The sequence below is a fragment of the Aquarana catesbeiana genome, linkage group LG10, assembly GCF_042186555.1.
Source record: "Aquarana catesbeiana isolate 2022-GZ linkage group LG10, ASM4218655v1, whole genome shotgun sequence".
NCBI lineage: Eukaryota > Metazoa > Chordata > Amphibia > Anura > Ranidae > Aquarana > Aquarana catesbeiana.
In genome coordinates, this window is record NC_133333.1 from 55,405,798 (window position 1) to 55,418,951 (window position 13,154).

The 13,154-nt window shown below is 42.0% G+C and overlaps 1 protein-coding gene and 1 pseudogene across 1 annotated transcript in view; both read right to left on the bottom strand.

The window, feature by feature from the left end:
- The window catches only part of LOC141110700 (cathepsin D-like), a 105,161-nt gene that overhangs the window by 20,652 nt on the left and 71,355 nt on the right, over nucleotides 1-13,154 (bottom strand). Inside the window, exons 5-6 of the mRNA XM_073602211.1 lie at nucleotides 7,893-8,092; nucleotides 4,180-4,302 (exon numbers count right to left, since the gene is read on the bottom strand). Of these exons, the coding sequence (XP_073458312.1) occupies nucleotides 4,180-4,302; nucleotides 7,893-8,092 (323 nt within the window). The remainder of the gene's footprint in view (nucleotides 1-4,179; nucleotides 4,303-7,892; nucleotides 8,093-13,154) is intronic.
- LOC141111575 (5S ribosomal RNA) lies at nucleotides 1,119-1,237 on the bottom strand (annotated as a pseudogene).

Here is a 13,154-nt window from a genome sequence, read left to right on the forward strand (position 1 = left end):
AGCCATGTTACCCCCTGAGTTATGCACCAAAGAATGCGAAGCAAGTGGTCATTGAAAAAATACCGATAAGGCCGAGACCTGTCCTTAGAAAGCACTCAAGGCCAGCTTTATTTCTTACCCCATCTGCAAAAAAGTCAAGGACTCTACCTTGACTTATTTCCTGGGGTGCAGCTCCTGGTTTCACACCAGGAGACATATGTTTCCCAGATTCCATAATATATAACCATGGAGGCCGGCTCCCTTGCATTAACCAAGGTAGAAAACTATCGAACCTGACAGCCCACGCTTCTTCAGAGTGTGGGACTCAATAGCCAAACCGTTAAATTTAGCGTTTGTAAAGTAGGATGGAACTCCGGACCTTGCGAGAGAAGGTCTGGCCATGAAGGTAGGGTCCATGGGTTTCCTACTGCCATCTCTATGATGTCTGCATACCAAGATTTCCTGGACCCCGCTGGGGGTCACAAGAATCAACGACTTCCCTTCCTGCTTTATCCTGTGAAGAAGATGTGGACGCAGGCAGAATAGGAGGGAATGCACAAATCAGTGAGAACCGATTCCACGGGAATAGCAAGGCATCTGTTCCGCATGCTAGCGGATCCTTTGTTCTTGACACAAATTTGTTGATTTCTTTGACAGGAAGATATTGGGGTGAAGGAACCATTCTCCCAGGAACAACTGCTGGCGACTCAAATAGTCCGCCTGCCAATTTTCTATTCCTAGAATGAAGACTGCTGATAGGGAAAGTACATTGTTTTCTGCCCAAGATAGGATAAGATTCACCTCTCTCTGGGCCACACAACTTCTTGTGCCCCCTTGGTGATTATTTAGGGCCATTGCTGTGACATAGGCGGATTGAATCCTGGCAGGACAATACCTTAAACTGAACGGTCAGGCCCTCAGGACCAAGTGCTCTGTCTGAATTTCTAAAGTGTTAATGGGCAAGACCATTTCTGATCTGGGCCACTTCTCTTGGACAGCTGCCTCTTTCAGGACTGTCCCCCAACCTAAACTAAAAAAGGTTGGTATATGTTGTTACTATTTTCCAGGTAACTGAAGGAAGGATTTCCCCCTTTGCAGAATTTTGGATGTTAACCATAAACTGAGGCTCCGGCACACCCACCCTACAGCACCTGGTATTTCCAGGTGGTCTTTTATCCGGGTACTAACCAGGCCCGACCCTGCTTAGCCTCCAAGATCAGATGAGATCGGGCACTATCAGGGTGATGTAGCCGTAGGTTTTGGAGTCAGACACATTGGGAATGTAGAGCTTGAACCCTTTGTTTCAAGCCGATAGGATACTGTTTTGCAGCAGTCTAGAATGAAACCGAGCATAAGGAATGGCCTTGAATAAAGCCACCATCTTTCCCAACAACCTCATGCAAAGTTGAATAGGAGAAATTCATCTTGCTTCGACTACCTAAATCAGTTCCTTTATGGCGCTGATCTTTGCCTGGGGTACGAATACCCTTTTCTGGGTGTACCTCTGATCAGACCCAAGTATTTTCTTCATGGTTTTAAAGAAGATTCCTCCTAGGTTAGTAATCCAACCTAGATATTCCAGGTAGTGTAATGTGGTGACCATACTTTGGTCTAAGCAGGCTTTTGACTGGTCTACCAAGAACAGATCGACTAGGTAAACCATAATTGTTATACCTTGGGCCCTCAATCTGGCTAGAAGAGGAGCCAGAACCTTTGTACTCAAGGTGCAGCAGCTAGATCGGAAAGCAGAGCTACACACTGAAAATGAAGATTTTCCACTTTGAAAGTAGATATTACTAGTGAGCGAAGAAATAGGCATATGGAGATATGCATCTTTGACGTCGATTGACGCCAGAAGTTGTCCTCCTTGTAGGATGGAGATAACAGATTGGGTTGACTTCATGCAGAAAAATAGAGATTATATTCAGAAATTGGATTTTAGATTTTTTAAATCCAGAATTTCCATTTGGATTTAACCAAACCCCAACCTCTGCACTTATTTGGGGGCCATCATGAACACCTTTTGCCAAAAGATGGTCCAATGCTTGAGAGAAAGATTTCTTTTTCTCTGGATCCTTAGGAATGTATGAACTGAGAAAACGAGGAGACGGAAACTCTTGGAACTCCAGTTTGTACCTTGGAGCTATTGAGGAAGTCCCCCATTCGACTTGACACTCCTTCTGCCAGATCCCTGAGAACTGCAGAAGAATTCTCCCTATTGAGCAAGTGGGGGCACCTCCTCATAAGGAGGCTACAGTATCTTATAGGCTTCCTCCCCCAAGACCTCTTTTGTCCCTGGGGTTAAAGTCAAACTTACTCACAAAGGATATAGTAGTGCTATAGTATAGTAGCAATTGTAGTAGTAATTATAGTAGTAATTGCTGGTATACCCTACTTAGTGAATTTTCTCTACCATAGGATAAAGTGTGAAAACTTTTTAGAAAGGAAAATAATGCTTATCTGGGTGATCTTCCAGATACAAAAAACTTTTCCAACAAAGAATGGACAGGAAAAAGCATGCACAGCTTTTAGGAGGCTTTAGCAAACCCAAACATTCAGTTAAGGGTACATAAATGTGGAGCGGATCATTCAGCAAGAAATTGTACCATCAGTCTTACAGATTGTGAAAGCTAACTTTCCCGCATTTGACACCTCAGAAGAGGGGTCATTAGCCTCACCACGGTCCCCTGAGGGAATTCGTCTTCTCCTGCCCCTAGTTCCTCAGTCTGAGGGTCCTAGGAAAATGGAAGAGAACCTGTCACATCTTGACCACACTGGGATGCAATTAAAGTCGCTAAACTTTTTTTTTTTTTTAAAACCTTCAATGGCTAAGAAAAAGAGAGTACACTGAACAGGGGCTGTAGTGTTGAAAATAGTTGCAAACATTTCATGGCCCCGATGCTCACTCTGCCCAGCCACACCCTCTCAGGGGAGGATGCCATTTGTAGTGTAGGCTTTCCAGAGCTTGAGGGAGACCATAGCCCGATGCACAAAGCAGAGGTACTACCAGAAAAAATCGCATCCATTGCTTGAGCTATAGTCAGCTGCTGCCGCTGCTATTAATGCTCAGCCTGATGCAATAGTAAACGTGTCAAAAGGAAAAAGGAAACCCCCCCAGACTTACCGGAGGTCTGCTGCTGGCTGGAGGAAAGGAAGCTGCTGTAACTTACACATCAGGAGCTCTCTGAGGAAGCGTGAGAAGGTATGTGCTCTTTATATTCCCCCAGTGGTGACACATAGACATGACAACATTCACTAAACTAAAGGAGACATTCATAAGAAAATTCAAAAATTTCTTAGAAAACTCCACTTACCTTTCCCACCGCAGGGTTTTCTGTGGTAAAACCAACAGACCCAATCTTCATCCTTCACGGTGGGTTCCATTAACAAACCTTCAGGAGCTGGGGACCCTCGGGGAAACCCACAATCCTGGACCTGTAAAAGCACCACTGCCAGTAAAACTTTATGGCCTTAATACCAAAAGTACTGGATCCCGAGGTCCTGCTCTCTAAAAAGAGAAGTGTTTACAGGCAAAACCTTGTTTTTTTGGACACCAGGCCCAGGTACCATTCAATTTGGCCAAAAAGACACTGTGAATGGATCCGGCTGCATGGCCAGACCCAGCAAGGATTGCTCCAGTAGAGCTCAGCACAGCACATCTTCACTCGTGACCAACACCTTAGACACTGGCGAAAAAACTGAGATACTCACAGTAGTGGGAGGGGTTATATAGGGAGGCAACTTCCTGTTTAGGGTGTGCCAGTGTCCAGCACCTGAAGGTGGACTATAACTCACATAGTAATTACTATGGCTCTGTGTCCCATGATGTACAATTAAAGAAATGTGTTTTAAAATGATGCTAGCAAAGATCCCAAAGACAAAACTAAAACACTTATTTTATTTAGGCCACGTGACCTGTAAGTAATCATGTGATTATCTTGGGACTTTCAACCAAAATAACCTATGAATGGATTACACGAATCTGCTGTTCACAAAGGGTAAGGAGTAACTGTCAACTGTCATCTCTGCACATTTCCTAGTGGCACAGACATTGTTCTAGGGTTCCCAGAGTTGCAAGAGCAATGAATGGCAGCACTGTTCCACCCCCTTTCATTTTTTACATTTTCCACATCATGTATCTTCTTAAGCAAGAAGAAGGTAATACATAAAGGATTATGGAATAATCAGTGAAATACTTACTCATCAGTCTTGATTTGCCAGTAAGCCATACGAGTTACATTTAGATAGTGAAAATCTCCCTTGAAGTACTTAGGGTCCGTGCCTCCCAAGAGAAGTTCTCCTCCAACTGCTGCAGCAGGATCTCTTTAAGTATAACACATGACATACATATAGAAATTAGATTATTTTGTGGTGGCATTCTGTCAATGAAGGCTTCAGGAATACTCTAAAGAACATATATGGAAACTGGTAGGCTACTATTAATCCACTTGTAATTTTATTCCAAGACTTCCTTCTCTTGATATGTATTATTAACTTCATGTTTTAGTTTCCATGAACACCTAATGGCTTTAAGATTTGTGAAATTCCTGTCTCTTTAGTTTTTAGGATTGACTAACTACTCTGCAAATTTCCCTCTTTAATGTGTCTATCCATACTGTAGATATAAGAGGACAGCTGGACATGTCCATGTCAGCCCAATACAATTGTCTTTTGACATACATAGTTATATGTCTGGTAAGGTTGAATAAAGACAAAGGTCCATCTAGCTCAACCTACGTGCATATACTGTTTGTTACAAATTTCCATAGCTCTGTTTATTGTGTTTGCTGGGAAACATATCTAATGCTGTGTACACATGGGCGAGCTTTTTGACCGAACTGGTCCGACGGGACAAATCTGTCGGACAATCTGACCATGTGTGGGCTTCATCGGACCTGCAGCGGACTTTTTCGGGCGAAAATCAGACGGACTTTAGATTTGAAACATGTTCAAATCTGCTCGTCTGTATGCTAGTCCGACGGACGAAAACCGACGCTAGGGCAGCTATTGGCTATCAACTTCCTTATTTTAGTCCGGTCGTATGTCATCACGTACGAATCCGTCGGACTTTGATGTGATCGTGTGTAGGCAAGTCCGTTCGTTCAAAAGTCCGTCGGAAGTCCATCAATAGTCAGTCGAATGTCCGTCGGAAAGACCGTCGGACTTTTGATGCCAAAAAGTCCGCCCGTGTGTACACGGCATTATAGTGTTTTCACGGTAAAGAACCGTTGCAGTTTAAGAAAAAAATGCTCCTCATCCACTTCATTGTGTGGCTGCATGTCTTTTTCAGAGACAGTTTTCTCACAATCCTACAGTCATTATGAAAAGATACTGTATGTATATTGTGATCATATCCCCTCTTAAGTGCCTCTTCTCCAGGGAGAATAAGATTCAATATTTGTAGTCATTCCCCATAACTGAGGTCCACCAGCCCCCTTATTAGTTTTGTTACTTCTCTGGACTCTCTCCAGTTCAAGAACATCTCTCCTAAGGATTGGTGACAAAAACTGGATGGGAAGATGAGGCCGAACCAGAGTGTTTTAAAATGGTAGCATTGCATGCTATTGCCAAACCTGTGCTTTACTTTGAGCATCGGATCCTTTTCCATCCTCAATTTCCCCGGATGATCTCCCCTAATGAGTATCTTGCATATCTATGAAAATTGCTTTACATTTTTTAAATTTTAAACCTTATCTTTCATGTATCTGCCATATCTCTCAGATGGTTTGCATATAAGTATATTTCTTGGCTCAGATGGGTGTTCTTATTTAAAGTGATAGTAAAGCTTCAGATTTGTTGTTTTAAAAATAACAAACATGTTATACTTACCGACTCTGTGCAATGGGATTGCACAGAGCAGCCACGATCCTCCTCTTCTCGGGTCCCCTGCTGGTGCTCCTGGCTCCTCCCCCTTCTAAATGCCCCCAAAGCAAGCTGCTTACTCTGGGGGCACTCGTGCATGCGTGTTCCCAAGCTGCCTCTATAAGACATGCAGAGTGTGGCTCGACCCCGTCCACCGCTTCCTCCTCAATGGCTCCCACTGCTCTGTCTCAGCCAATGAAGAGAAAGAGACCCAAGAGAGCTGAGGCTCCCATGCACAGCTCTGGATTGGGCTTGGAAAAGTATTGGGGGGCCATGGGGGGGAACAGCACACTGAAGGTGTTTTACCTTCATGGATAAAATCCATGAAGGTAAAAAACCTTCAGCCTTTACAACCATTTTAACCGCTTGCTGACCAGTCGCCGTCATTATGCTGTGGCAGGTCGGCACGTTCCCGCGAACTGTCATAGTTGTACGTTGGCCCTTTAAGTGTGGATAGCAGGCACGCGCACACCACCGGAAGTGCGCACGCCTGCTGCACTGCGGGCATGATAGCCAGAACAGGGACGTGTGTGTGTTTAAACACACAAATCCCTTTTCTGTGAGGTGAAACAGATCGTGTGTTCCTACTAGCTAGGAACAATGATCTGTCATCTCCTCTAGTCAGTCCCATCCCCCTACAGTTAGAACACACACGAGGGAACACAGTTACCCCTTGATCGCCCCCTAGTTTTAACCCCTTCCCTGCCAGTGACATTTACACAGTAATCCGTGCATTTTTATAGCACTGATCGCTGTATAAATGTCAATGGTCCCAAAAATGTGTCAAAAGTGTCCAATCTGTCTGCCATAATGTCGCAGTCCCAATAAAAATCACTGATCACCGCCATTCCTAGTAAAAAAACAATAATAATAAAAATGCTATAAATCTTTCCTCTATTTTATAGACGCTATAACTTTTGCATAAACCAATAAATATACGCTTATTGCGATTTTTATTACCAAAAATATGTAGAATACATATTGGCCTAAACTGAGGGAAAAATTAGCTTTTTTTAAAAAAAATTGAGGATATTTATTATAGCAAAAGGTACAAAATATTGTGTTTTTTTCAAAATTGTCGCTCTTTTTTTTGTTTATAGCGCAAAAAAATAAAAACCACAGAGATTATCAAATACCGCTAAAAGAAAAAAGGGCATCAACTTGGGTACAGCACTGCACGACCGCGCAATTGTCAGTTAAAGCAATGCAGTGCTGTATCACAAAAAATGGCCTGGTCATTGAGCAGCCAAATCTTCTGGGGCTGAAGTGGTTAAACATCTAATTTCAGGGGGAACAATAGGGATTGGATAACGTTTTTAACACTGTCCATTCAATCATTTCTCTTGGGACAGGCAGTTGGGTGCTTAAACCCCCTTGCTTAATAAACACCACAAACATTAAGGTCGACTACAGATGGTTCAAATCTCGGCCAGTTCATCTCGACTGAGATTCGAATTATGTATGGGCAGGCTGAATGTACCAAGTTGATTGATCGATCAACTTGGAGCCTGCTGGGTTTACTTGAGATTATCGCTAGCGGTCACCGTCTAATCCCGGCGGGGATGGCTTACCCCGCCCACCCCTGCCACTCGTTCCCCCCCCCACTGGGAGAACACAATGATCCGGCAGGAGGGATTCCTCTGTCAGCACTGTCTGTGTTGATGGGGGAATCACACAAATTTCTTTCCTTCGCACCATCTATGGACTGACTAAGAAAAAGCTAGATGTAGAGGCACAGTCTGACTGACCTCAGACATTTTTGCTGGCCAAAAATAGCTAGATCAAGAAGAGTCTCATGTCTATGTCTGTCTAGAAGCAGCACTTATTACTTGATGTTTTATTGGTCAAATAAAACCAAATTTCTGGCAAACCATGGCAAACCATTATTTAAAATACAATGCAGTTTAGCCTTATACTCACAATACATGTATCATACCTATAGTGATTTCCAGTAGATAGATAGATAGATAGATAGATAGATAGATAGATAGATAGATAGATAGATAGATAGATAGATAGATAGATAGATAGATAGATAATAGATGACTGACCTATTCAGGTAAAATGAGAAGACATTATTTTCCAGTAGTTTTTGCTTCATCATATTGTCAAACAAGGGAAGGACCCCATCCACAGATATACTGGGATACCCCAGTCCAAGAATGCCATCAAATCGGGCAGCAAGAAACACAATCCCAGGCTGCTTCACTGCCTCTGCGAATGTTTGGTTCTGGATAGACAGACCGCCAATCTGTGGGAATACAGCATGACAATGTGACATTTATAACAGAAAACTAGACCATGAACTCACCTTAAAAGTGTAGAGGTCACTGACAGCTATATATTTTAGAATATATGAACCTCAGAGAACATTGTTTCACATATAATGGGTTTAATAAGTAGCTTACTGTATATATATTTTTTTTTGTTGAATTTAAGACCAGATATCCAATTGCTTGTAAGCAAACACGCATGGTGTCCTTAATAAAGGCTGCCACATATGGTTCAAATTTTCTCCAATTTCTGGCCAAATTCAAGCTGTGGGTGCCCCTGTTAGCACCACCTGTCTCAACAAAGTTTGATTGTTTATTTGACTTTTGTCTTAAGCCCTTTACACACGATCAGACTTTCCAATGAGAAATGTTGGATGTGAGGTTGTTGGTGGACAATTCGACCGTGTGTATGCTCCATCGGACAATTGTTGTTGGACTAGTGGCCAAAAAGCGAAGCAACGTAAGGTAACATTGATTTGCCCAGCCGAGCCAACCTGCCGCAGTAAAACTGCTGGTCCGGAAGTGGTTAAAACACCCAAAGTGATATTTTAGTTACAGGTGGAGCCTAGTAGGCTGAACCAGGCACTGACTTCTAATGTATCTTGGATTCTCCAACAGTGAGATCTCCCTGTCCTTATTCCTGACTCTTTTTCCGGTTCACCTGTAAATAGATTTTGGTGCTTCTACCCACCTTTGTTTGCTTCAGCTCCTCCTGCTGCATGTATCATGATATAAAATTAATTTAGGTTCAACAGGTAGAGTAGAAACCCTCATAGCCTGAGCAGGTTGGCCGACCCAGGAACTCAAGCACAGAAATCTCACCAATAGATTCCCTTAGCCATATACAGAATTGTCAGGTGGTTTGACTCTCCAATATCTACAAAACCGGAATATTGATTTTCAGTGGGCTCGACTTTTACCTACACAAGATACAGTGCCTTGAAAAAGTATTCACACCCCTTGAAATTTTCCACATTTTGTCATGTTACAACCAAAAATGTAAATGTATTTTATTGGGATTGTATGTGATAAACCAACACAAAGTGGCACATAATTGTGAAGTTGAAAGAAAATGATAAATGGTTTTCAACATTTTTTACAAATAAATATGTGAAAAGTGTGGCGTACATTTGTATTCAGCCCCCTTTACTCTAATATCCCTAACTAAAATCTAGTGGAACCAATTGCCGTCAGAAGTCACCAAATTAATAAATAGAATACACCTGTGTGTAATTTAATCTCAGTATAAATACAGCTGTTCTGTGAAGCCCTCATAGCAGTGTTAGAGAACCTTAGTGAACAAGCAGCATCATGAAGGCCAGACAAGTCGGGGATGAAGTTGTGGAGAAGTTTAAAGCAGGGTTAGGTTATTAAAAAATATCCCAAGCTTTGAACATCTCATGGAGTACTGTCTAATCCATCACCCGACAATGGAAAGAGTATGGCACAACTGCATACCTACCAAGCCGTCCACCTAAACTGACAGGCCGGGCAAGGAGAGCATTAATCAGAGAAGCAGCGAGGAGGCCCATGGTAACTCTGGAGAAGCTGCAGAGATCCATAACTCAGGTGGGAGAATCTGTCCACTGGACAACTACTTGTCGTGCACTCCACAAATCTGGTCTTTATGGAAGAGTGGCAAGAAGAAAACCATTGTTGAAAAAAAGCCATAAGAAATGTCGTTTGCAGTTTGCGGGAAGCCATGTGGGGGACACAGCAAACGTGGAAGAAGGTGCTCTGGTCAGATGAGACCAAAATTTTACTTTTAGGCCTAAACTAACACTGCACATCACCCTGAGCACACTATCCCCACCGTGAACCATGGTGGTGGCAGCATCATGTTGTGGGGATGCTTTTGTTCAGCCGGGACAGGGAAGCTGGTTTAGTTGATGGGAAGATGGATGGAGCCAAATACAGGGCAATCTTAGAAGAAAAGTTGTTAGAGTCTGTAGAAGACTTGAGACTGGGGCGGAGGTTCACCTTCCAGCAGGACAATGACCCCAAACATACAGCCAGAGCTCCAATCTTGCAATCGCCAGATTTGTTGGTTGAAAGCTGAAGAGTGGGAACTTTGAGTGGAGAGTTAAAACCAGTTTTGCTTTTGACTGCTGTAGATTGTTGTGTTTATATTTTTAGGTTCTTTTTGGGGTCTTTCCTTGCAGCTTTTTAACACCTTTTCTGACACTTTTTAAACAGACTTTTTTTTTCTTTCTTTCCTTCCTTCCAACTACTAATTAGGGGAGTGGTTAATTGGTCACAGGTACTTGAGGTCCTATATAACTATCCTTGAGCTTACTACCTTTTTGCTTTCTGGAACGTGGTTTAGATTAGGGTGGGTGAGGGTGAATTAGATTATAATGGGTCAGACAGGTCAGACAAGGGTCAGTCCCTATTGGTGGGTGGAATGAGGAAAGATGAGGGAGGGCAATGGCAGATAATATGAAGGTTCCTATGTTACAATCAACCATTGTAAATGGTACTATTTGTACTAAAATAAAAAATATGCAACATACGTTTTCAAAATGGGACAATGAATTAAAGACTTTGTTCACCAATGCCAGAAGTCTGCCAAGCAAAATAGGAGAGTTGGAAGCTCTGGTGCATGGGGAGAACTATGATCTAATGACAGGGCTATTAATATTCCTGGCTATACTCTTTTTCGGAAAGATGGGGTAAAACGGAGGGGTGGTGGTGTCTATCTCTATGTGAGAAGTGATCTCAAAGCGAGTGTGAAAGAGGACTTAGTTGATGGAGAGTGTGATGAGTCTGAAACATTATGGGTGGAACTGTACATTGGTGTGCGTACTTCAAAGGTTGTCTTTGGAGTTTGTTATAGACCTCCTAGTGTTAGTGAGGAGGTGGAGACTCGGCTCCTTGCACAGAGGGAAAGGGCTGCAAGGGCTGGGACAGTGATAAAAATAGGGGATTTTAACTATCCAGAAATTCACTGGAGTAATGGCACTGCTAGGACAGTTAAAGGGCAAAAATTTATAAACCTATTACAGGACAATTTTATGGTCCAGTTTATTGAGGCCCCCGACTAGGAATTAACGCTCTGCTGGACCTGGTAGTCTCAAACCATGCAGAGCTTATTACCAATATTCATATAAAACAACATCTGGGTAGCAGTGACCATAACATGATTTCATTTATTGTTAGCTGTAAGCAACAAATACATACGGGTAAGATAAATACACTTAACTTTAAGAGGGCAAATTTTCCAAGGATGAGGGCTGCTCTCCAGGACTTAGACTGGGAGGGAATATTGGCATCAATGGACACAGAACAGAAATGGGATTTCTTCAAAGTGACTGTATATTAACTTACTGCAAAGCATATTCCCATGGGCAATACGTTTTAAAGGCTAAAAATAAAACCTATGTGGCTCACCGCCAAAGTTAAAATGACTATAAAATATAAAAGAGCTTTTAAAAAAATATAAAAATGAAGGAACGATATCATCGTTTAAATGTTACAAAGAGTATAAAAGAATATGTAAAAAGGAAATCAAGGACGCAAAAATTAAAAACAAACTTCAGATTGCAAAAGATAGTAGGACAAACCTCCAAAAATTCTTCAAATATATTAATAGTAAAAAGGTCAAGTCTGAGCATGTAGGCCCTTTACAAAACAATTTAGATTGGGTGACTGGGGACAAAGAGAAGGCAAATTTATTAAATACTTTCTTCAGCTCTGTTTATACAAAGGAGCATTGGGGATCTCATGTCCATAATGGGAGTGGTAGTGACACAGCCCCAAATGATCCACAATGGCTCAAAAATGATATGGTCCAGAAATATTTAGACAGAATAATAGTGGATAAAGCACCTGGACCAGATGGCATCCACCCACGGATCCTAAAAGAATGGAGCTCTGTCATTTTAAGGCCATTATTTCTAATATTTAGGGACTTGTTAATGACTGGAATGGTACCACTGGATTGGCGCAGGGCCAATGTGGTGCCCATTATAAAAAGGGATCAAAGTCTTTACCAAGTAACTATAGACCTGCTCTCTGGTGCCCTCCGCCACGATCGTATCCTCTCCCTAGCCTGACATGGAGACGAGTGAGGGGAAGATGGCCCCCACCCGTCTCCATATCATAGCTCTTAAAGTGAAAGGGACATGTGAGGTATCGCTGCGATTGTTAGAGCGAGTGCAATAATTCTAGCCCTAGACCTCCTCTGTAACTCAAAACATGCAACCTGTAGAATTTTTTAAACGTCTCCTATGGAGATTTTTAAGAGTAAAAGTTTGTCGCTATTCCACGAGAAGGCGCAACTTTGAAGTGTGACATGTTGGGTATCAATTTACTTGGCATAACATTATCATTCACAATATAAAAAAATTGGGCTAACTTTACTGTTGTCTTATTTTTTTTTTTCAATATTTTTTATTGAAAATAGTACATGGAAAATATACAATATACATTTCTTAAATATAAAAGTCGTTGTCTTATTTTTTAATTCAAAAAAGTTCATTTTTTCCAAAAAAAGTGCGCTTGTAAGACCGCTACGCAAATACGGTGTGACAAAAAGTATTGCAACGACCGCCATTTTATTCTCTAAAAAATATATATATATATAATGTTTGGGGGTTCTAAGTCATAATTGCTAGAGAAGGCAAATTTATTAAATACTTTCTTCAGCTCTGTGTATACAGCTGTGCTCATAAGTTTGCACGTTTGAGATCTCCCCAGACTGGCTCAATAATATTGAGGTCAGGAGACTGACATGGCCACTCCAGAACCTTCACTTTATTCTGCTGTAGCCAATGACAGGTCTACTTGGCCTTGTGTTTTGAATCATTGTCATGTTGGAATGTCCATGTACATCCCATGCGCAGCTTCCTGGCTGATGAATGCAAATTTTCCTCCAGTATTTTTTGATAACATACTGCATTCATCTTGCCATCAATTTTGACCAAATTTCCTGTGCCTTTGTAGCTCACACATCCCCAAAACATCAATGATCCACCTCCGTGCTTCACAGTAGGAATGGTGTACCTTTCATCATAGGCCTTGTTGACTCCTCTCCAAAAG